We start from the raw sequence: 25251 nt of genomic DNA, 5'->3' as shown, positions 1-25251 counted from the left end.
TTTATTAACAGCAAATATGTTATTATTTTCACAAAATTATTTTCGTGTCTTTACTAACAGCAAATATGTTATTATTTTCGCAAAAAGTGTATTATTGAATATTTTAAAATTAAATATAGACTATGCAAATCAGATAAACAAGAAAATATATATACTTTATGCAAATTACCCTAATTTTTTCTTCCTATTTATTTTTAGACCAGATAAGATCTATCTTTAAATCCCAGAGTATCTGCCCACCTTTCTGGATGTTACTTTTCTTCCTCTGACTCCAGTGCTCTTTGCTCCAAGACTGCCAGATTTTGTTGTTTCCTGTGTAGTAGCAATCCATGCAAGAATTTTCTGCCTTCAGCTTCCTCTGAGTTTAGGAGAACAGCCATTTGGGAAAAAAATTCACCCTCAGAAGTAAATATTCTTAATTCTTTAAGAATATTTTCATTTCAGAAGGAAAATACTTATTTATACAAAGTGGTACGCAATGTTAACAGGTAAAGTTAACAAATAATAAGTGATGTAATCACACTGGAAGATATTTTGAATATGTATTCCTTCAATGGATATTGCCCTCTACTTGGTTCTTATCAATTCTTTTAATAATTTCTTCGCTCCTTTTAAGACCCTGTTTTGATGTAGATAGGGCCCTTTTTCTCCTGCCTCCATATCTCTTAAACTTAAAAAATTTTTAAAAATATTTTTGTCTATGCTAATTTCCATATCTACAGATACTATAGATTTGACTCTGCAGTGTTTTGCTTAGTTTTCCTGCAAGCTCTGCCCTTGGTGGCTTCTTTCCTTGTGTGTTTTGTGATTTACTATTGTGAGCTCATATTTTGGGGCTCCTCACCTGAAGGAATCATGTGAAGTCTGTATTTAAAATGTGTCCCCCCAGAGATGATTTACTTTATCTTTCTTTTACCAGTTGGGGGTGCTACCGACCTAAATCTACTCATTTTTTTTTTTTGCAAGGGCAGGCACCAGGAATTGAACCTGAGTCTTTGTCATGGCAGGTGAGAAATCTGCCACTGAGCCACGGTCTCACCGCCCTCTACTCAAGATTTTGATTGGGCTTTTGGGGACCAACGGTTCTGGTTCTAACTTGCCTACAAGGGTACACACATGTAGTGAGATTTCACTTGGACAGATTTTACTTTTTTCTTTTCTGCTCTACCCAATGTCAAGGGTGAAAGAGACAAGTACACCCTCTGTCTCGCTCTGCAGAACATTTTAAATTTTGTTTTCAAGGTAGTACCATTCACGGTTGCCTGGTTTATGTGAGCATCTCACAGAAGACTTTTCATGCTTTTAGGCACCCCATTTTCTCTCCTCATCTTGTGATACAGTCTGATAAGTTATCCAGAAAAAAGTACTTGGCCACTGGGAATTGGCAGACGCCTGCAGGGCAAATGGCATCCCCAGTGCCCAAGCACCTCTCTGGATTTGCACTTTATATTTGGCTGCTGAGCAATTCATTTATTTCCTCACCAGCTTGCTTAGTCATATAATAAAAAAAATATTTTTTCATTTATATTTTATACAGCATTTTTGTGCTGTATCAAGAAAGATTTCTATGGACATCTCATGTGTAACTTGGCAGAAATGGAAATTCCAGGATAGTTTATTTTTGAAATTATGCTGGCATAATTAACTATCCATCTGGAAGAAAGAGTTGTACCACAGAGTCATACCGTATACAAAAATAAATTATAGCTCGATTAAATAGATAATTGTGAAGTATAGAATGATTTAAATGTCAGAGAAAAATTTAGAAAAAAATATTTTTTGCGACTTTATAGTATGGAAGCTATTTTTAAATAAAACAGGAAACCCAGGCACTATAAAAGACAATTATAATTGACTACATGAAAACTAGAATAAAAATGAATGATAAGACACCACATAAATAAACCCAAAAGATAGTTAAATAATGGGTAGAAATTTTGCAGAATATATAACTGGAAGAAGGAACTATTTAAAAGATAAAGAGCTCCTGTGTATGTATGCTTGTGTGTTTGTGTGTGTGTTTGTGTGTGATGTGTATGGCAAGAAAGAGAAACTGGTGGGGGGAAATAATAGAGACAGAAGGATAAATGGAAAAGTGGGCAAAGGTCACAAACAGAAAATTCACAGAAAAGAATATCCAAAGTGGTTGAATATTGAAGAAGGTGGTAAAGCCATACTAAAAGTTGAAGAGATGCAAATTAAAACAATTTTATTTCAAACATTACACTGGCAAAAGTTAAAAAGAGGAAATACCATAAGAATGTTTCCCCTAAAAAGATTACAAACTTAAACAATAATGTCTTAAACACCAAGAAAGTTCACTGACCCACATAAGAAATCTGAAAGAGGGTTGGTTCCCTAGTTTCTTAGTAAAGAGACTCATCAATGACCTGATTTGCTTCTAGATTTCTTATGATGTTAGTTGGCGAACACCTTACTGTTTAAGACAGTATTGTCTATGTTTCTCTTACTTTTATCTGATACTTTTTCCTTATGTGTATATGTTTTGTTTTTAGGGAGCTCAAGGTTTAAGGGAGACAAAAGCCAAGGAACATGATTTTTTCAAGTTGGGATATCTAATACCAATCCCTCATATTAGCTGAGCTAGCAAAGGTCTGTTTCCTTGTTGGAAGTTTAAACCAGTTATAAACCTGTCTCCTTCTAACCCCAGATAGGAGGCTTGGGAGCTCTTATGGAGAGCAGGGAGAAAAAGTAAAGAAAATCAACAATAATAAACAAAGAAATCTATTCCTTAGAAGTTATGAACATGGTCTAGCCATCTCATATATTTAGGCTTGAGTTTTCCTTCCCTGAGTGGTGCAGGGACTTTACAGATAAAAACTTGCCTTATGGTAGTCCCCACAGAAGCCTGCTAGAGGAAAGTACAGGTTCCCTCTGGAGCAATATTGGGCTTCAAAGAGACACAACACACACTTTTTCAAGGACATGAATATATGCAGTTAAGAATAATCAAGCACACAAGAATGCTAAATAGTATGTGATTAACCAGCAGGAAAAAAAATCCCATAAAAACAGATTATGAAGGTTTCACATAATGGAATTATCAGACAAAAATTGTAGATCAAATATTTTTCTAAATTTAAAGAACAAAAAGCCAGTTTGAAAATATTTTTAGGAAAAGGAAACTATAAAAAAAAGTGACCTAGCAAATTTTTAACAATAACAGAAGAAAATATTTTAAAATAAAAAATGCGATAACTAAAATTAAAAACTTAATACATAAGTATAACAGCAGACTAAGCACAGTTGAAGAAATAATTAGGAACCTAAAATACAGAACAGAAAATTGTTCTGTATGCAGTGCGGAGAGACTACGTATGGAAACTGTGGAAGAGAGGTTGGCAAATAGAAGAACATGTGAGAAAGTTTAACCTGTGATTTCACATAAAGGTCCCTAAGTTGAGGAGAGAAAGAAGTGGGCAAAATCTGTATCTTGAAGAGATAATAGCTGATAATTTTTCAGAATTGGTGAAGGACACCAATTCAAAAACCCAAGAAATTAAATGAGTATCAAAAGGACAACTATAAAGCTGTGATACATCACAGTTAATCTACAGAGCAGCAAAGACAAAAATAAATTAATTCAGTGCTTGATACATCACAGCTAATCTATGGAACACCAAAGACAAAAGAAAATTCTAAAAGTTGGCAGAGAATAAAAGTAAATGAGCTTCAAAGGGGCTACAGTAGGACCGATGTCTTCTCATCAGCAAAAAAAAAAAAAAAAAAAAGGGAAAGAAGATAAATTAGAATTATATCTTCAGTATCTGAAAGTATCTGAAAATGACTGCTAAGTCAGAATTTTATACACAGGAAAAATATCTTTAAAGAATGAGAGAATTGAAATGACATTTTCAAAGCAACAGTAATAGAGTGATTTTGCTATTGGCAGACCACTTGATAATAGGATGTATTTCAGGCAGTAAGAAAACAATCCCAAATTCCTAACATGCAAGGAGAATGAAAAGCGTAGAAAGTTATTAAAAAATATGACTAATTCTAAAGATTTTAATATGCAAGAATAAATTAATGTCTTATAGAATTTTATAAAAATAAGATAAAAGGATCATTCAATATAAAAATAACATTATCAATGCCAGGTGAAGGGTAAATGGAGTTAAAATGTCCTAAGGAGGGTGTTGTTTTGTCTAAGAGGAGGATGAAGATACTGTTAAATATTACGCTTTGAAATATGTGTGTTGAAATTTCTAAATGACCTCTTAAAAAATAGAAAATGAGCACGTTCCTTCTTATCTATTATTAGGGAAAAATGAAATGATTAAAAAAATCCAGAAGAAGTCAAGAAAAGAGAAAAAGAAGCACACAACAGATGTGACAAAGATAGTATCCAGATATAACAGTAATTAATGAATGTTAATAATTTAATATGAATAGAATAAACATTACAATTAAAAAACAAAGATTGTCAGATTGGAAAAAAACAAATCCAACTACATGTTGTTTAAAAAATGTGTCTAAAACCAAAGTTTACAGAAATTTTGAAATTTATTTCACACATCTATTAAACAAAATGTTTGTTGACTTATATTAATACCAGACAAAACAAATTTTAATGCCAAAAAAAGTAGAGTTAAAAAGGGTCATTTCATAATGGCTAAAGTTATAATTTACCAGTGATTCATCCAAAGTGTACAGTCAGTGGTTCACAGTATCATCATATAGCCGTGCATTCATCATCATGATTTATGAATATTTTCATCACTCCAAAAAAAATAAAAATGAGAATAAAATTAAAAATAAAAGTAGAAAAGAGCCCAAAACATCTCTTATTATTTGTTTATTTATTGTCTTTATTTTCTTACTCATCTGTCCATATACTGCATAAAGGGAGTGTCAGTCACAAAGTTTTCATAATCACATGGTCACACCTTAAAAGCTATATAGTTTATACAGTTATCTTCAAGAGTCAAAGCTACTGGATTACAGTTCAAGTATAATATGTTTCCCTCTAGCTATTCCAATATATCAAAAACTGCATAAGAATAACCTCCAGAATGACCTGTCAACTCTTTTCAAATCATTCAGTCACTGGAACTTTATTTTGTTTCATTTCTCCTCCCCCTTTTGGTGAAGAACACTTTCTCAATCCTGTGATGCCAGGGCCAGGCGTTTCCCTGGGAATCAGTCATGTTCCACATAGCGGGGAGGGCAGTGAATTCCCCTGCAGAGATGGCTTAGAGAGAACAAAAGAGGTTCTCTGGAGATGGCTCTTAGGCACAATCATAAGTAGGCCTAGCTTCTCCTTTGCAGGAATATGTTTTATGAAGGCAAGCCCCAAGATTGAGGGTCTGGCCCATCAACTTGACAGTCCCCAGTGCTTGTTAGAATATTAGGTCTCCCCCTGGTGGGGAAGTTTAATATTTCCACCTTTTCCCCAAGTCTCTCAAGGGGACTTTGGAAATTCTTTTTAATCTGCCCCAATTACCCTGGGATGTATTGGGGCATCACACCAACCTGTACAACCAACAAGCTCTCACTCCCTATTCAAGGTTCCATGTATTTATGGTATTCAAATAAGCTGAACATAGAAGTTAAATTAGATATTGTGCTACCAAAAGTATGAATTTTGCAACAAATAAACATCTCTTCTTTTGGTCTCACACAGAAGCTCAAGTTTTAATATACAGTCAGTATCATCCTTAACCCTTTAGTCTGCTTTGCCTTAATCCCACCTGGATTAGCTTCATTCATATCTCTAATTGAATTCTGATCACTTTTTCAGTGCTTTAACAGTTGCTCTATGGGGTTTACCAAAGATTTTTAATAAATTTAAGTTAATGTGTGTATAGAAACCTGGTACAAGAAATAAAGAAAATACTTACTGATCTTTAAGGAGAAATAGAGAGGTCTACAATCACAGAGGGAAATTTTTAAAAACTTTTTTTATTGTATAATTTAACATATATACAAAGCAAAGAAAGAAAAAAGCAATAGTTTTCAAAGCACTCTTCAACAAGTAGTTACAAGACAGATCCCAGAGTTTGTCATGGGCTACCATACTATCATCTCAGATTTTTCCTCCTAGTTGCTCCAGAATGTTGGAGACTAGAAGGAATATATATTTTTTATCACCACATTTTTTCTTTTTTTTTTTTTGTGAAAAATAACACATATACAAAAAAGCAATAAATTTCAAAGCATAGCACAGCAATTAGTTGTAGAAAAGCTTTCAGACTTTGCTATGGGTTACAATTCCACAATTTTAGCTTTTTAATACTAGCCGCTCTAAGATACTGGAGACTAAAAGAAATATCAGTATAATTATTCAGCAATCATACTCAATTTTTAAGCCCTACTTTCTCTGTATAACTTCACCATTACCTGTAATCTTTCTATCCCTTTCTGTAGGGTGTTTGGGCTATGGCCATTCTACCTTTTTCATGTTGGAAGGAATAATATGGGGTAGGGAGATGGAAATAGCTGATGTTCTGGAAAGGCTGGCCCCTCTAGGTTTGAGGACTTATCTGGTCTAGGGACTATCTGGAGGTTGAAGGTTTCTGGAAAGTTGCTCTAGTGCACGGAATCTTTGTTGAATCTTATATATTGCCCTAGGTTTTCTTTAGGATTGGCTCAAATGGTTTTGTTTGGAGGTTGGCAATTTATACTTGGTAGCAATGTCTAAGTGAAGTTTGCATAAGAGCAACCTCCAGAGTAGCCTCTCCACTCTATACGAACTCTCTCAGCAAATGATACCTTATTTGTTACACTTCTTTTTCCCCTTTAGGTCAAGATAGCATCCTTGATTCCACAGTGCCAGGGCCAGACTCATCCCTGGGGGTCATCTCCCATGCCCCCAGGGAGACTTTCATTCCTGGATGTCATGTCCCAAGCAGTGGGGAGAGCAATGATTTCACTTGCAGAATTGGGCTTAGAGAGAGTGAGGCACATCTGAGCAACAAAAGAGGTCCTCCAGAAGTGAATCTTAGGCATACCTATAGGTAGGCTAAGTTTCTCCACTACCTACAAAAACTTCACAAGAGCATGCCTCAAGATCAAGAGCTTAGCCTATTGGTTTGGGTGTCCCTAATGTTTGACACAGTATCAGGGATTTTTCAGAGGGAAATTTCAATACACCACTATCTTGGTAATTGATAGCATAATAAACTTAAATAATAGTAAGAATATACAAGATAGAAACAACATAATTTATGATTTCTAGAAGAAAATAACTTATCAAACTCGAATGGTCTTATAATGTTAAAGAAATTGAATCAGCAGTTTTAAAAAGGCAGTAAACAATCATCCCATAAAGAAAATTTCAAAGCCTAGAAGATTGTACCAGAAAGTTCTGCTAAACTTCCAGGAACAGATTATTTTTTTTACACAAATTCTTTCAAAGCATAGACGAAGAGGAAATATCCCTTAACTCATATTATGCATAACTTTGATATCAAAACCTAACAAAGAAATACAAAATAGAATAAAAAAAAGACAAAAAAGCAAATAAAAAAAGATAAAGAAAATAAAAAACAAAAAACACAAAAAAAGTAAAAAAAAAAAAAACCTAACAAAGACAGTACAAGAAAGGAAAATTATAAGTCATTTTCATTCACGAACATTGATGCAAATATCCCAACCTTAACCTGGAACCATATAGAAAAGGTGATTCTGGGAACCATAGTTCCAGTTTAGCCAAGTTGGCATGAGAATGATTAAACACCATGGTAAAATTGCTGTTTTAAAAGGGCAAGGAAATTATAATTTCCCGAATCAGAATAATGGTTGCTCTCTGGAAGAAGGGAGCAAATGTGATTATATGGGGTTATCTCAGGAGAGGCTGCATGGATATTTATAATTATTTCTTATGCTCTACATATATGGTGTATGCACTCTTGTATATTCATTATATTTCAAAATTAAAGAACAAAACTTCAAGTTTTCAAGTAATTTTTGAGTATAGGTAAATTTATGGAAGGTTGTATATTCTACTTTTAACATTTGAAGTTGGTGTTAGAGAAATTTGCCAAACAGAGGGTATTATTTAACTCTTTCCTTACAAATTTCATACTGTCTGACTTGTTTTGTTGTACACATATTCTTTTGTGAATACATAAATCCAATGGAGTGAAGGTAAATATAACTATATATATGTGTTCCGAAAACATCTCATTTCCTCCAATATCCATTTTGCAGCAGAACCTAGCCTTCTAGCTGGTCTTGGAACTGCCCGGCTAAAAGACAATATTTCCAGCTACTCTTGCAGCTGTATGTAGTCCTGTAACTATGTTCTGGCTAATGAGACAAGTGGCAGTGTTTTGGAGAACTACGGAGAAAACTCATTAAAACAGAATTGGAACATTATTCTGTCGTCCGCCATCATGTTGTCTGGAGCATGGATGTAATGGCTGGAGTTCCAGTAGCTGTTTTGGGCCATCAGGATGATGGCTATACCATAGGAATGGCAACAAGGAAGGTGGAAGGAACTCTGAAAAATTCATGGAACCACCCTGTTAACCCTGGACTATCCATCTTCAAATTTCTTTTACAGAGAAAGGAAAGGAAATTTTTATTTATTTTCTCCTTTTATTTGTTGCCAACCCCCATCGTATTTAACATGGAAGCAGGAAAATAAGTTATCCAATTCTACTTGCATGTGGGTTGTATCTGGCCCACAGAAATACATTGTTTAATCTACACTCTTTCTGGAAAAGAAAAATGAATTTATAATGTTAAAAATTTAAATCAATATAAAAATCCAAATTCCTAGCTTTTCTTCAAAAATGGAAAGATTTGGCATCCCTGATTCTCCTTCATGGTGTCAGTTGGCTGAAGCTGAGTATTGACTGACTTTTTTTTAGTGTGGAGCATGGGCTGGCTCATTTCATTTCATTCATTTAATGTATATTTTAGTTTATATCCGTTGGTCTAGAATTCCCATTATTAATAACTAATGTATTTTCTATTTTTAAAATAGTTGAGATTATTCTGTTTAATACAGTTTCATATTTTAATTTTCTCCTTAATATTATAACGTGTTTTTCCTATATGAAGGAATCCCTCTTTGTTGCTTGATTCTTTCGTGGCTGGGTAGCATTTCGATTTGTAGCAAAAATGATTTCTGGTGACTCTAGGTGACATCAGAGACTTTCTCAGAGAAATAGCTGTGATATCAAATAGCACCAAGGACACTCTCAAATTCTCCATGAAAATTCATCCAGGATAAGGTGAGGAAATCTGGGCTAGAGAAGTTGGTTATTTTAGGGTTAATTTTGATGGGAACTGCTATTTAGTTCATGCCTGCACTAATTATAACCCTTCATATGGAAATAGATTATTCAACGAAAAACTTTCAAGTTTCAAGTATCTTTGTTCCCATTTTGCTATCAAAACATACAGGGCTTGAAAGGTATGTGCAGTAATAATTTCTGATCTTTCCTTTCAGGATTCAATATGCTATTTTAATAATGTTATTATATTTTTTGCTAATTCAAATAATACACCTCCATAAAAAAATACATGTGCAGCATTAAAATGTGGGTGTTATATTAACGTCAGTATCATTTTCCCCTTCCAAACTGATTATGTAAGTTGCAGTAGGTGTATACAATGTATATCGATTAGGTACATGTCTAAATTAACTTATATTTAAACCAAATCAAAGGTATATTTCTGAATGAAGATCAACTGCCATGACATTAGAATCAAATTTATTAAAAATTAATCATTTTAAAGTGTGTTATTTTTATAAAAATTGCAGACTCAGGAAGTAAGTGTTATTCTTTAGGGAATTTAAAAGTCTTGCTGTCTTCATCCCTTTGAAAAAAAAAAACAACCCTCTGCTGCTTCTTAACTTTCCTATGGTTTTCTATTTTAAAGATAAACTCATTGCCATTCTCAGGGTAAGGTGACATGTGCACGCTGAGAAATACTTACAGGACCCCTTGTGGAATTGTACTGCCATCACACGAACAAATCCATTTATAGTTCACTCTCTGAGGATGCAATATTCACCTGACAGGTGTGCCAGATTTTTTTTTTCTCCCCTTCAAGAAATGAAAGATGCTATGCTTTTCATGTTCTGGAAAGTGTTATGAAATATAAACATACAAAGAAGTCAAACTTGTATTTTAAAAGTTTAATATAGGAAGAATTTTTGTCTCAAAGAACAAATACACTTTGATTTAATTTATGAAATTTTGCTCATATGGATCTAGTGGACAATTGAAAGTAAAATTTATAACCGATTCTACATTGAGGATTTTACATTAAATGTAAACTCCTACTTCTTGCAGTTTTGTAAATACAATGATCTATTTACGCAAATATTTTGGGAGTGATTATTGCATATAGGACATTGAAATAGGCCAAAATACAATAATCTTTTCAAGGAAGCAAGCTTTTCTATGTGAGTATATTTTCAGTAAGAGAAGTTACATTAGCATGAAGTTTAGGAAGACAAGTGTAGCTTTCCCTTGTCATCAGTATTTTTTAGTGCCTTTTCTGAACAAAGCTCTGTGATATCAGCTGGGGGAATCAAAGAGCTATAAGATATGGGGGCTGATTTGGAGGAACTTTCATTTTTCCCATGTAAAGGATTTAATTTTTTTAGACACGTCTAAAATATTGCTTGAATAATTACTATCAATTTCCTTACAAACACGTTTCATTGGAGGATACGTGTTTTGATGTTGGAAATTACACCCTGACATTTTTGTTGGGTACCTAAAATCTAGGAAAACTACCAGTGGAGCCTATTTAAATGGTCCTTTCCACATCTCTGTTTGAGCAAACGATTCATACTCCTTTATGCCAGTGATTATGTTCTTCAATCCCATGTTCCTTTTGCCTTAAAACATAAACGCATCATGTCCCCAAATTCAGATGCGATTGGACAGAATGTGTGCAGTTTCCCAGTGTTCTGCACGTACTCTGAGGAAACAGCAGTCCAGAGAGGAGCTGTGCGGGAGGTATTTGAGGGTGTGTGATGCGCCTGTGGGCTATGACATTATGAACTCAGGGCAGGGGAAGACAGTGCATGCAAATAGCCATTTATGTAGACTGAGCACCAAACAATGCAATGGCCTTTCAGTATCTCATCTGATTCCATTAAAAGGCAGAAATAATTCTCCCGTCGTTTCTGTCATTGTCGCAGCTTGGTTGAATCTCTAGATTAGATAATATCATGTTATTGTTCAGTACTTGAGGTTCATGTTTGTCAGAAACAACCTATTTGACCTGATTATTCTTGCACTGTGCAGAAAGGAGACTATTTTGCACTACCTATAGTGGAGCATGTTGGAGGGACCTAACTGTATTAATTTGCAACTGCATTATTCTGGGGAACACTTTTAATGGTCACTAAGAAGAAGCAGTAGGCTAGGACAGACCCCTGGGTGCAACCTGCCACCAGTGAGGACAGAATTAAATCAGAATGTTAGACAAATAAAACTGGTATTTGAGAGTTAGCTCCCTGAGACCATTCTACTTCATATTCCTGCTAAAGTGAAGTTATATATTCTTTTATATCAGATTGATTCAACATCAAGGGAATACCTCATAATCTTTCTCTTCACTAACTGCCCCCTCCCCGACCTTCATTCTTTTTTTGGGGGGGTTGGTGGGGTCGGTGGTGTGTGGTCCGGGAATCGAACCTGGGTCTCCCATGTGGAAGGCAGACATTCTACCACTGGGCCACCGTGCGCCCTTCCAAACCCACTCTTACATAAGATTTTCTCTCCATTTTTACTTGGAAAGTTGCTTTGGAATGGTTCTCTAGATGGGTTCAGTATTCCGTAGTAGATTTTAAATTTCATGAGGGTGTGGATTGTGCCCTATTTCTCTGGCAACTCTCCTAGATAATTGTTCTCAGCCAACGCTAAACAAATCAATCCCTTTGGATCCAGTCTTTGAGCCAATTTAGTAAAGCAATTGGAACCAATTAAAAATATATTTTCATTATCATCAAGCAAACCTTTGAAATTATGTTTACCCGTTTTTAAGGATCCTTTGAAGTGATTAAAGGAAGTTTTATCATGAAGACTTTTCATTGCTTAGCATGCCACTCTGCTTTTGAGAGAAGTTGTTCCTGTTGAGCTAAGAGGTAGCTTTGCATATCTTAGAGGAAATATCTCCTCTCTTCTTTTTCAACTGTACTTCCCCCCCCACCCCCCAGAAAGCTATGATCTTGACAAATGACCTTTAACTGACTTTATCAACCTGTCACAGAAGGTTTATAGAGTAGGTGGATGGACAGGCCATCACCATGTCACTCAGTTGATCATGGTACCATTTCTCTCAGGTGCTGAGACAGAAAGAGATCCCTGACAGAATGCATCCCTAGCAATGCTGTCTTTTGTTTGTTTTTTTACTGAGGGCATTTCAAAGCCACAGAAGGAGAAAAAATAAAAGCTTACCTTTTTTGAAGGGTAGAGGCAAAGACTTGCTACTTATACATTTTTGGGTTGAACCTTGCAATGTGGTATCTTTTCATATGGTAAAAACCTTCAGTAAAAGGAGAAGTTCATTTAACGATTAAATTAGTGTATGGATACTTTGGGGGTGTTTTGGGTCCTTTAAGATTTATGTTGTTCCTTGCTACAATGATTTCTGGGAAGGAAGTAGTAGCCTGGAGAACTTTCACAAAAATACATTGTGTCTGGATGAAGATCTCTGTTTTCTTTGCTGGATTTGTTTTTAAACAGATGCCTAGTCAGCACATATCTCTTCACTTCCTCTATTCTCAAAGCTTCTAGACGTCCTTCCATTGGGATGTCTTAGTTTTAATTCAGTACAGCGCTATCCAAGGATAGTGGGAAAATGTGTCTGAAAATTGAATATAGATATTACACTACAAGATATCCATGCCAGTGATCAATATGAGTTATTGGCAGCAAATGATCAATTACGTACCTCCACTTAGTTTGAAGTGTTCTCCTAACAGCATATGCTATTGTATAATTTGTAAGTATGCGAATTAATATGCGGATTAATTAATCTGAAAGTCATATAATTCTCATAAACACGAATACTTTTTTATACTTTAAATAAAGAAAGAGAAGAGATTGGCAGGAGAGGAAACTTGAGTATCATACCTAGTTTCTCATCTCTGTTTTTCCTCTTGCTCAGTTTTCCTCCTAAGTCAAGAAATAGGAAGTGGCTAGGCAGTGATAGGAGTAATGAACTCTCCTGGGGGAAGCTGAAACATCCAAACTAGTTCTCAAGTCTTAACTTGGGCAGTGGAAACCTCCCTGACTTTTACCTTCACCAGGTCCCCCCTCGCGTCTCTAGGAGAAATTGCAGAATACACAAATGTAAGTTTTTATAACTGTTTTCTCTTTTCTTCCTTCTTCTTTCTCTCTTTTTCCTTTTCTGGGTTTTTGTTTATGTTTTTTGGGCCTTCTTTTGCCTTTTTATATCCTTCCCCCTTTCATGTGACAGTCTGCAACTGTCCACAATCTTCTACCGTGTTGTAGCCAACTTTCCCTTCTCCTTGCCTTGGTCAAATTCCCTTTCCCTGAGTAGTTGCGGTTTAGTGTGTTATAGAGATTATATATGGTAGGGAGATATTTGTGAGTTTGGCTGTCACCCATCTGTGCCAATGCTTTTTGTTGTTGTTCTCTTTCATCCTGTTTTCTATTTAATTTGCTAGGGAATAAAGTCACTTGAATTAGCAATGGAGCACTCCCCAGACCTCACTTCGGGGATTAACTTTTCCCCCATGGTCTGCTTATCCCTTGGAGAAAGCATCTCAGTTGGCACAGAAAATCTCAAAAATTGGAAATGATAAGAATTATAAGTGTTCTCCTTTGATTCAGGCATATAAAATCTGCTAGAAATTAATATGTACTCTTAAATGTACCACCATCTCCCTCTACCATTAATAATTGTGTAGACTACAGTTTTTTTTCATTTATCTCCTGTAGAGATTACAATCAATATTTGGTTGAAACCATAGTTTCACAAATGTTTGCTTTTAAAATTGTTCACTGTTTAAGAAACTCTTTCTATTGATGTTGCCAGCCTTTCCCTAGCTGAGTAATCTTTTTTTTCCTTACTAACTCGTATCAGTAAATTTGTTCAGAGAAGTAGAAACATTGTCCGCCTGTAATAAACACCCCTGAGAACAGTAGATATCACTAATAATCTTTATTTTCAAGGTGGGTGACCTTTTGCCTCTTTATTAGTTGCCATAGTGATGATCCAAATTCTGTTTATTAGCTTTACCAAAATGAAGACAGTCAATAAGCTTTTAAACTATGATGCTTATATCGATATTTTCCAATAACATCCAAGATATGAAAATAAAATTTAGCCATATAAATATACACAATAGTTGAATTTTATTTAAAAAACACATTCCAGTAGGTGTTTTAAGTGATTATGTGGATTTTGTAGCCCTCTTAGACTATCTCGAGGCCCTTTGTGGGGCTATAGAAATATAGGTATAATGGGAAATAATAAACTTGAAAGCTTATTGTGAAGTGGATAATAAAACTCTTTTATAACAGTGAACTTTAGAAGTCACAAGTACCATGGTTAATAATTTCTAAGGCAAAGTAAACTCACAGAACTCTTTTAGTATCTCTCAAGAATGCTCAAGGCCAAGTTCTCCCCCCATGCACCTGTAAAATACCTAATGATTTTGGAGGAAGCCTGAAATACTCAGGGGAAGGAGAGCTGATGACCTGCCAGAATTCCCTAGGCAAAATGGAAATGCATGGATTATATTTGCTTCCAAAATTCACAGTTTTAAGTCTTTTACTTATTGATAGTAAATAGACTACTAACTTTAGGATTATAATGAAATGTCTCTGAATGTGTTTTTAAGGAATTTGCTTCTTTTTCCTTCAGAATGAAATAATATTTATTTTCAAATTGCATTCGTATATTTTGGTTGACAAATTGTAAATAAAATGCAAGTACATCTAATACAATGAGCTCTCCAGGATTGTCAATGCAAAGAAGGAAGTCTGGGGAATTGCTTAGTTGACTAGGTCCATTTTCATTAAAGTTTGTTTAAACTGTGAGGTGCAGGCATTATGCTCTCTAATCCTTTAAGCCTTACACTGGCCTACGCAGAACCAGCGGGGGGTCAATTTGCTCAAGGTCACACAGCAAGAAAGTGGCTGCACAGGATCAGAACGCAGCTACCCTCTCTCCTAGGCCTATACTCTTCTACTCCTTGATGTTTAAGAACCTGGGTTACCAGAACTTTCTTCCCCTAGTATATTAAATACACTACCAATTCTATCTTTAAAAAATTAGCATTCCTGAAGGTGCGATGCTGAGATTCTCTTTAGTGAATGAAAAGCAAATAATCGCCAATTTCAAGTGCCTTTTATTGGTCAAAGACACACTTACCATTGAACATTATGTCAAAATAGCTTCTTTGAAAAGCATAGGAAATAGTCATCATGGATTTTTTCATGTTTCCCTGTTTTTTCTTAAATTAAAAGGAAGGATTTCTTAAATACAAGATGAAATTTAAGTTAAAAAAAAGACTACATGCATTTTAAAATTATAGTTGTAAATTTAAGTGTTTGGTTTCAAATTTTACTTTTTTCCCCCAAAACTAAATAGCTGCTCCCTTACTTATTAAGAGCAAAGCTAGTAAATGTTCAGTGGTTCATTATGGTTTGTTTAGACTGTGAGGTGCAGGCATTGTGCTCTCTAGTCCTTTAAGCCTTACACTGGCTTTCCGTGATCTACATATTAATCTATCATCTACCATGTGTGAGACACTGCTGCAAACACTGGGAATACATTTGTGAGTAAGGCAGGCAGTTCTTACTCTCATGAAGCATACTTTCTTTAGAGAAAATCTTATAAGAAGTAAAGGAATATCTGATATGCCAGAATATATAAGAGTCAGGAATTAAAATAGTGGAGGAGAAGGGTATAAAGAATGGACAGGGAATGGAAAGGAAGTGCTATTTTAGACAGGGTTGTCAGCTGAGGCCATCATCTCCCACCTGAGTGACAACTAGTCTCTGCTTTTGCTCTCGCCCCTCTGTTGTCTGTCCACCACACAGCAGGCACTCAGAAAGAAATTTAGAGCATATCTCTCCTCTGCTTTAAACTCTACAACTCCCACTTAGAATGAAGCATTGAAAGACCGGCCTTACCCCATTTCTTTCCATCTTCCTCTCGCTTAGTGCACTCAAGGCACACTGGATTCTGTGCTGCTCCACGACCAGCCAAGCAGGCGCCCACATTAAGACTACTTCCCCTCTGCCAGGACAGTTTTCCCTTACTATACCTTTGGTTGTTGGTCCTGGCTTCACTGAAGTCTTTCTGACACCACCTCTTAGTAGCTTCCATGACCGCTCTATCTAAAGTAGCCTCTTGACGTTACTCTCATATCTTTTATCCCCACTTTATCTGTTCATAGCATTTAGCATCTTTTGAACTTGTATTACATAGCTACCTATTTAGTGGATGTGTGAGAATGCCAATGCTGTATGAGCAGGGATTTAGGCTCTTTCACACACCAGTCTATCTCCAGTATCTGAACGATGGCAGTGCTTTGCAAGAGCTCAAGAATTATTTGTGATATGAATGAATGAATGGATGGAGGGATGATTTCTAAAAATGGACAGCTGAATAACGGGGAGAAAATAACAGAGAAAAAAGTGTCAAATGCTTTAGAGTTTTGTAAAAAAATTCTATGTACTAGTGCTTTTCCATGATCCTAATTCTGTTTCCCATTTTCACCTGGAGTAACCATCCCTTGCTGCAACCTAACATCAACTCCCTTTCTCCATTTTGCTTATACCACAGAGGGTCTTTACCAATTAACATAAGTGCATAATGTGTAAGTTGCACATTATAAATGTGAAAATATGGTGATGACGTTGCCAATTTCTAAAATATTTAAAGTGGGTTGATTTATGGTTATGCTCTTTCTTTTTCTAACTACAGCATCACCAAATGCCCCAAAACTCGGACCCATGGAACTGACCATTGTTATTACTGTGCCAGTTTGCCTCTTGTCCTTAGCTGCAATGCTGACCATATGGGCATGCCAAGGCCGACACTGCACACACAGAAAGAAAAAAAGGCAGAATGTGGAAGAGCCACTCTCCGAGTGCAATCTGGCAAATGCTGGAAAAACCCTTAAAGATCTGATTTATGATGTCACTGCCTCTGGATCTGGCTCAGGTAGGTGCCCATCCTCTGTTTCTTTAGTAAGAAAACTCTTATTTAAAAATAAATCAAATGGTGTGTTGAATTAAAGAGGACCCAAGTAGAATGCATTGAATTTTATTAAATGATATGGTATATGGCAAGTTCTGGTATAGAAATCTCGTTTAGGATTTGAAGAAGAGAAAAAAACTGTCATTGCCTGAACAATTCAGTCTCTCAGTAGCGGGTTTTTGTGTACTAGGATCTTAGAATCTCATTTTCACATTTTTTTTCAGAATTTTTTTCTGAAACCAGAAGGGGATTGCTCTTTTCCTCCCCCCGCCCCATGATAGGTAGTAATAATCCTCAGCACTTTCCTGGTCATGTCCAATAGCCCCGAAGAACCTCTATATTTGAAGAGTTGGGTTCTGGGAAACAGAGCATCTTTCCTTGTGGCTATGAAACTCTGCAGAATCTGCAGGCAACCGCTGGGATGCATGAGTGTGTGAAGTTATCAGGAACTGACTTGAAATTGAAGTAAAAAACATGTTCTTAAACCGTAGAAAGGAAAGAGTGCAACTTTCATGTGTTAGCTTTACCTGCTTTGGGGTTATATGACATTTACTGGATCATCAGAACCCTGGTGAAGCAATTAAAAGTAACAGATTGTCTGATGGCCTAGAAGAGTCTTTCTCATAGCGCAAGGCATTTGAGGGTGTTTTGGATTTCAGGTTTCCAAAGACCTGAAAAGAAAGCAGGGATTTCCCTAAAATAACAAACTCCCAAAATTGTCAGGGAATTCCTTGCTTTACGTGTTTCCAGAAATCCCGCAAGCACCTGGCACTACAGAAATGTGAACTAGAGCTAACCTGGATGAATGACCTCCGAACACCCTGCCTTCCCTCTTGCTTCGAAAGAATCATTAAAGATTATTGTTCCAAACAGTTTTTGAGGAACTCACCTGCCTATGTCTTTTAGGACCAAAGCAGGCACAACTAACAAAGGCAGATGACAGAGGTGGGGGGTGGGGAGCAATTTATGCCTCCGTTGTGTCTGGACCACATGTGCGTGAACATCGTACACAACACGGAGCAGCTTCTGGATCTTTACACCATTGCCGATGGTGGTGTATGTTTTCAAAGTCAGAATAATATGATGTCTCCAAACTGGAATCCACATTACAGTTTTGGATAGAAAGCTGGCATTCCTTTTTTAAAAGTAAGACTTTGCCTGCCATGCCAGAGGACCTGGGTTTGATTCCCGGTGCCTGCCCATGTTAAAAAAAAAAAAAGTAAGACTTGTTAGGATTCATACTCTTTCCTTCTTTGCATATTAATACATTACTCTGTAATTTCTTTTTCTTTTTTTCTTTTTTATTTTTTTACATGGGCAGGCACCGGGAAACGAATCCAGGTCCTATGGCATGGCAGGCGAGCATTCTTGCCTGCTGAGCCACCATGGCCCGCCCTATTCTGTAATTTCTTGAGTACCAGAAACACTGTAGGCATGATGCCTGAGCACAGAGAGCTATGATCTGTGCCTTTTATAGTTTCTTTTGAATGTTCCAGTGATTAAATAATCACTTATTTTATCCCTCTCAAAACATTTCAGTTCACGTGGTGATGTTCAGTAGAAATGTGTATTTTGTAGCTACTCCTTAAATAGATTGAAGATGACCAAGGATTTCCCTTTCAAAGAAAAAAAAAAGGAGTAGATATTTCTAAAGTGGAGATGGGAACTTAGGGAAGCAGTCATGAGCCAGGGTATAAAATCTAAAAAAATAAATACTAAGTTTTTTTTCGGTGTTTCTGTGCATCTTTGGACCTAACTCTAGATTTATTGATCGTGCTGTACTTTCTTCTCTGATTATTCTAATACCACACATAAAAAGAGAAGAGTGAATGTCCCTCAAGCACAGATAATTTCATTAGTCATCAATCTGAAAACATTTTAGACATTTTTCCACCCAAAGCCATCAGTGTATGTTTGGCAGTGACCACTGACTAAAAGTAACTGAGGACTTCCCTGCCTTTGATAATCAGAGAGAGTGGGTCCATACACAGCAAGGTTCTGTCACACAGAACTCACATGTGGGAGGAAAACAGGCAGTTCTATTTCCCTTCCATTTTTCCTAATTGAATGTGCTCTTAAAAGAGAGGCAGTAAGAGTTACTTCCAGAAAGCCTCTTTTGTTGCTCAGATGTGGCCTTCTCTCTCTAAGCCCAGCTCTGCAAGTGAAATCACGACCCTCTCCACTATGTGGGACTTGACATCCAGGGGCGAAAGTTTCTCTGACAATGTGGGGTATGACTCCCCGGGGATGAGCCTGGCCTTAGTACCGTGGGATTGACAATGACTTCCTGACCAAAAGGGGGATAAAGTGTAACAAAATAAGGTATCAATGGCTGAGAGAGTTCAAATAGAGTCAAGAGGCTACACTGGATACTATTCTTGTGAAAGCTTCAGCTAGATATTGCTAATTACCACTGTTTGCCAAACCCCAGCCAAAACCATTCCTGTTAACCCTATGGCATTACCTGAGAGTCTACAAAAGCTTCACACACTAAGATTACTTTCCAGAAACCTGCAACATCCAGATGGGTTCCTAGGCCAGATAAGTCCTAAAATCCAGAGGGGCCATTCTCTCCAGAACATCAACTAGTTCCATCCCCCATTCCATGTTATTGATACCCTTTTCCATCATGAAAAAGTTAGAATGGGCAGAGCCCATATATCCTAAAAATTGGGAGAAAGATCAAAGGAGAAGGAGGAATTATAACAGAAAATGGGATTTAACAAATGGGTATGACTGCTGAGTCATCTAAATACTTCTTTCAGTCCTCCAGTGTCTTGGAGCAGCTAGAAGAAAAAACTTAAAATTGTCGAAATGTAACCCATACCAAACTCTGAAATCTGTTCTATAACTACTTGTTACAATGTACTTTGAAATTTATTGTCTTTTTTGTATATATGTTATATTTCACAATAAAAAAATGTGAAAAACAAACAGAAAAGAAGTGAGGCAGCTTTGTTATATGTTGACAAACAAAAATTGTGAAGATCAGGGACTGGTCAGGGAAAAATTTCAAAGAGATGTAATGTCTGCAAGAGAGGAAACTAGACTTATGGTTTATCTTTAAGAGTGGATTGTATCTCAAGTGGTTTCCAAGAGTCTGGGAGGTTGCTGCTTTCCTTTCTTATGTAACAGTTCTGATGGATGGTGTTAGAAAGGTCCCTTTCCACAGGCTGGGCATCATCATCTACAACCCCTGGTAGAGAGAGTAAAGTGCCCCTACGGAGAGAGACAATGTCTGTCATCTTTTTTTTTGCATGGGCAGGCACCAGGAATCGAACCTGGGTCTCCATCATGACAGGCGAGAACTCTGCCTGCTGAGCCAACGCAGCCTGCCCAACGCCTGTCATCTTTAAATGAAATCTCTAAGTGTGTAACACAAGAATCATTCAGATTATTTTTTGGTCGTTGTTTTCAAAGATACTGAAGCAGCTTCTCCTGAGTTTCATTCTCTCAGTTGCTAGGTGGGATACTTTCATGATGTTGTCTGTCCTTATTCCTGGTGTGCACCATTCATTGGTCCTGTGTTTGCAGTTTGAAAACACTGGCATTGCTAGTCTCTCAGTTGTTGTTGGAGGTGGTGATGTTTGTGTGAGTGTGAGTATATGTCTATGAGAGAGAGGGAGGGAGAGATACAAGCCAACAATTGTTGGTAATCAATTTATTAAAGATTGTTAGTATAACTCTCAGGGTATGGTTAATTGGTAAATTTACTATAACTTACAAAAAATAACCCTTATAGTTTGCCGCTGGACTTTTCCCAACAGAAGGCTGCAGTCATATCCATCGAATGGTGAGAGGGCAAGAGTTAGGACTGAAGACCAGCATTTTAGTTCTAGGTCTGCCTCCAGCTAGGTGCATAATCCTGGGTGAGCCATTGTTCACTGTGGGGACTCAGTTTTCTCATTTCTAAAGTGGTGACATTGGACCAAATGATTGCAAAAGACCTTTCCAGCAGTGAGTCTTTGTGACTTTGAGACCCAGAACAGGAAACTTCATTGTTTGTGTCATTCTCGTGAACACATGGAACATCCGAATGGACAGTGGTCACCTTAGGAGCAGGGGCCGAAGGCCACAAGAGCTACAGGGTTAGTGCTAGGAGGTTTCAGACCATCTGAGCATAGTGACAATCGGATAATGACTTTCCAGAGTAAATTTATACTGAACCGTCTTAAATATTTTTCTCTATAAGACTAATAAATACCCATTGTGGAAATTAAGAAAGTGTAGAAACACAGGGAAAAACAAGATTTGTATTGTTAGATAATTTCCATCACTTTTTCCTATAATTAATAATAATGTATTAGACATTTTGCCATAATTTTTTCTGTATTTTGTACTAAACCTTTTGGATAGAATTCTAGAAGTGGAATTAAAGGTTCCAAGAATTTTATATAAACTCAGAATAAATTTTTTTAGGATTGTTTTTATTCCAAGGGAAATAACTGTTTAATATTTTCTATGGCTATATCCTTTTTAAAACATTTTGTTTTTAATTTATTGTTTTAGGATGAATTTATGTATATGAAATGTGTTAACAACTCTTTATTTTCCACAAAACTGGACAGCTTGGATAACTTTTCCCCACATTACTGGTCATTTCATAACTTAGGTTTAATTACTAAACATTTACTGCCTCATTGCTAATTTACTCCATTTTTCTTTTTAATTTGACTAATTTTTAAAAAAATATTTTTATTGATAAATCTTCACACACATATAGTCCATACATGATATAAAATCAATGGCTCACAATATCATCATGTAGATGTCTATTCATCACCCTTATCATTTTTTGAACATTTGTATCACTCCAGAAAAAGAAATAAAAAGAAAAAAGAAAAACTCATATATCCCATAAGACTTAACCCTGCTCCTCTTTGACCACTAGTATTTCATTCTACCCAATTTATTTTATTCCTTATCCTACCTATTGTTTGTTTGTTTATTTGTTTATTTATTTATTTATTTATTTTTCATGGGCAGGCACCGGGAATTGAACCCAGGTCTCTGACATGGCAGAAGATGCCTGCTGAGCCACCATCGCACCTCCCTGTTTATTTATTTTTTATTCATATTTTTTTAACTCATCTGTCCATATCCTGGATAAAAGAAGCATCAGACATAAGATTTTCACAATCACATATTTACATTGTAAAAGCTATGTCATTATACAATCAGGTTCTCCCCTCCAGCCACTTCAATACACCATAAACTAAAAAGGAACATCTATATAATGTATGAGAATAACCTCTCAACTCTGTTTGAAATCTCTTAGACTGAAACTTTATTTTGTCTCATTTCTCTTTTCTCTCTTTTGGTCAAGAAGGCTTTCTCAGTCCCATGGTGCTGGTTACTGGTGAATCCCAGGAGTTCTGTTGCACTTCGCCAGGGAGATTTACACTCCTGGGAGTCATGTCCCTCATAGGGGGAGGGAAATGCGTTCACCTGCCAAGTTGGCTTAGAAAGAGAGGCCACATCTGAGTAACAAAAGAGGTTCTCTGCGGGTAACTCTTAGTAGGCTCAGCCTCTCCTTTGCAGAAATAAGTTTCATAGGGGCAAATCCCAAGATTTATCAGACAAATTTATCAGACAGTTATGTTGCAACATGAAAACATCCTTGGTTTCATTGCTGCTGACAACAAAGATATTTTCAATCTAACTGGTTCAGCCCATTGATTTGGTTGTTTCCCATATATTACTGATATATGAGAATATATGAGCATATCAGTAATTCTCCAAATGGGGAAGCTGAATATTTCCTTATTTCTCCCCAGTCCCCCAAGGGAACTTTGCAAATACTTCTTTATTCACTGCCCAAATTACTCTGGAATATATTGGGGCATCACCCTAACCTGGGCAAATCAACAAGATCTCGCACCCTATTCAAGATTCTGTGAGCTCATGGTTTTCAACTAAACAGACCATACAAGTTAAATTAGGTAATGTGCTCCCCAAAATATAAATTTTACACCAAATAAACACTTCTCCCTTTGGTCTCACACAGAAGTTGAAGTTTGAAATATAGACAGTATTATCCTTTACCCTGTATTCTGATTTACCTTAGCCTTCTCCAAATCGACTTCATTCATATCTATAGTCAAAGTCTGATCCCTTTTTCAATCTTTTAAACGTTTCCTGTATGGGGTAGTGCTGACTTTCATAGGTTCCGAGCTCTAACTCTGAGTCTCAGTTGTCACATAAATACCCAAAGTTTCTGGGAACAACCAGGTTCTATACAAACAGCTCAGTATCCCAGAACTTAGAAATAACAGTTACAACTTCTGAATATATGTGATTGCTGTAAGAGCTTACAATCTAGGACCATTTACAATGGTCTCCTGCCTGATAACCCATGCTCTGTACTTCAGTTCACCAAGTTTTATGTTATAGTTAGTCCATATGAGTGAGGTATGGTAAAATTTGTCTTTTTGTTTCTGATATTTCATTCAACATACAGTCCTTAAGTTTCATTCATCTGGTTGCATGCCTCACAATTTCATTCCTTCTTGTCCTGTGGCCATACCTTGTTTTCAGTGTCATATCATTAATTTACTTGACTAGTGCATTTGATTTTTCATTTTCCAGAACTCACAAGATATTCAGAAACTGTATGTTTTATTTTAGAGGCTAATGCAATGTTTTTTTTTATCTTTTGTATTCAGTAATCTGATCAATTTTTATGTGCAAATCAGAGATGTTCAGAACAATTCTGGGAAATCAGGAATCTGCAGCAGGAGGTTACATTCATAAAGGTTATATTTTTGAATATGAGAAAACAAATTCATCTTAAGAATTTGAAATATTTTTAGCACACTCTCATCTTAAATGAAAATTTGGTATAATAGTACTTATTTCTTCAAAATCAATAAAAATTATTCAAGTGCTAAAATGTTTGCCTTTTTTTTGTGAAAATAGTGGTCATAACAGTTTTTTTTCTTCCAGTTACTTAATTGTATCAATTCCACCTCTTCTTTGGGTAGGTCTACCTTTGTTGGTTCAAAGAACAATTGCAAGGACAATTGTACTTCAAGAAATTGTGGGAAAAGGTAGATTTGGTGAGGTGTGGCATGGAAGATGGTGTGGGGAAGATGTGGCTGTGAAAATATTCTCCTCCAGAGATGAAAGATCTTGGTTTCGCGAGGCAGAAATTTATCAGACAGTTATGTTGCGACATGAAAACATCCTTGGTTTCATTGCTGCTGACAACAAAGGTATTTCCAATCTAACTGCGTTCAGCAAGTGGAAATGTTATGTCTATTATGTCTTATTAATGTCCTCTATGTCTTATTAAAATCTATGTAAAAGCCTAATTTCTCTATTGAGGAGAAAAAATGCTTTCCTCTTCTTCATGGATAAATGTATCCTTTACCATACAGTAAAGCAGGGAAAATGAGTGATAAGAAATTCCAATGATACTATAGCCAGGCTGATTTAAAATATTTGATGACTAGTATGGCATACCAACCAACCAGTCAGAACAGAAGCCTTCCCTGGAGCAGAGCCCCAGAGACCCTTACCGTGCTAGGAATTTACCCTTTAGTTGCTTGGTCGTGAAGAGATCTGGAGGCATCTTGGTGGGAGTACGATGACAAAGGGGAAAGGGCTGGGTGGCTAGGGCAAAGAAATGTCATTTGGGGGTTTTGAATAATAGCAGGACTGAAGTATTTCAAGATTTAATAAACCAGTACAGATAAACCAGTGAATGCCAGCTGAACATTCATCCTTACCAGAACTGTATTTTTTTTTTCATCTGTACAACAAATTCATCTCTAGAACTTAAAAGTTCAATGAATGTTTTCTCATTTTATTGAGCTAGGACAGCAGCGAGCAAAACAAAGTGAAATTTTTCTACTGTTGTGACTTTGTGCAACGTTTATTTGTTGAGATTTAACAAGATTTAACATAAACAACCCCAAACTGTATTACTTTTTGAGTTTCATGGAGCAGTATTCATAAAATTGTGTATATATTCCTGAATAATGAGGGTCTGCATGTAAAGTTTGTAGATTGCCTATGCTTCTTTCTTCATTTTTATACAGCCTTTGCTCATTAACTGTGCATTAGTGCCTT

At 36.3% G+C, this 25251-nt stretch overlaps 1 protein-coding gene across 1 annotated transcript in view; it reads left to right on the top strand.

Moving 5' to 3' along the window:
- ACVR1C (activin A receptor type 1C) overlaps positions 1-25251 on the top strand; it is a 41805-nt gene that overhangs the window by 4372 nt on the left and 12182 nt on the right. The window contains exons 2-3 of the mRNA XM_077153884.1: positions 16903-17142; positions 24162-24392. Of these exons, the coding sequence (XP_077009999.1) occupies positions 16903-17142; positions 24162-24392 (471 nt within the window). The remainder of the gene's footprint in view (positions 1-16902; positions 17143-24161; positions 24393-25251) is intronic.

This window comes from Tamandua tetradactyla, chromosome 3, assembly GCF_023851605.1.
Source record: "Tamandua tetradactyla isolate mTamTet1 chromosome 3, mTamTet1.pri, whole genome shotgun sequence".
Classification (NCBI taxonomy): domain Eukaryota; kingdom Metazoa; phylum Chordata; class Mammalia; order Pilosa; family Myrmecophagidae; genus Tamandua; species Tamandua tetradactyla.
This window is presented reverse-complemented; position numbering and strand designations above follow the sequence as displayed.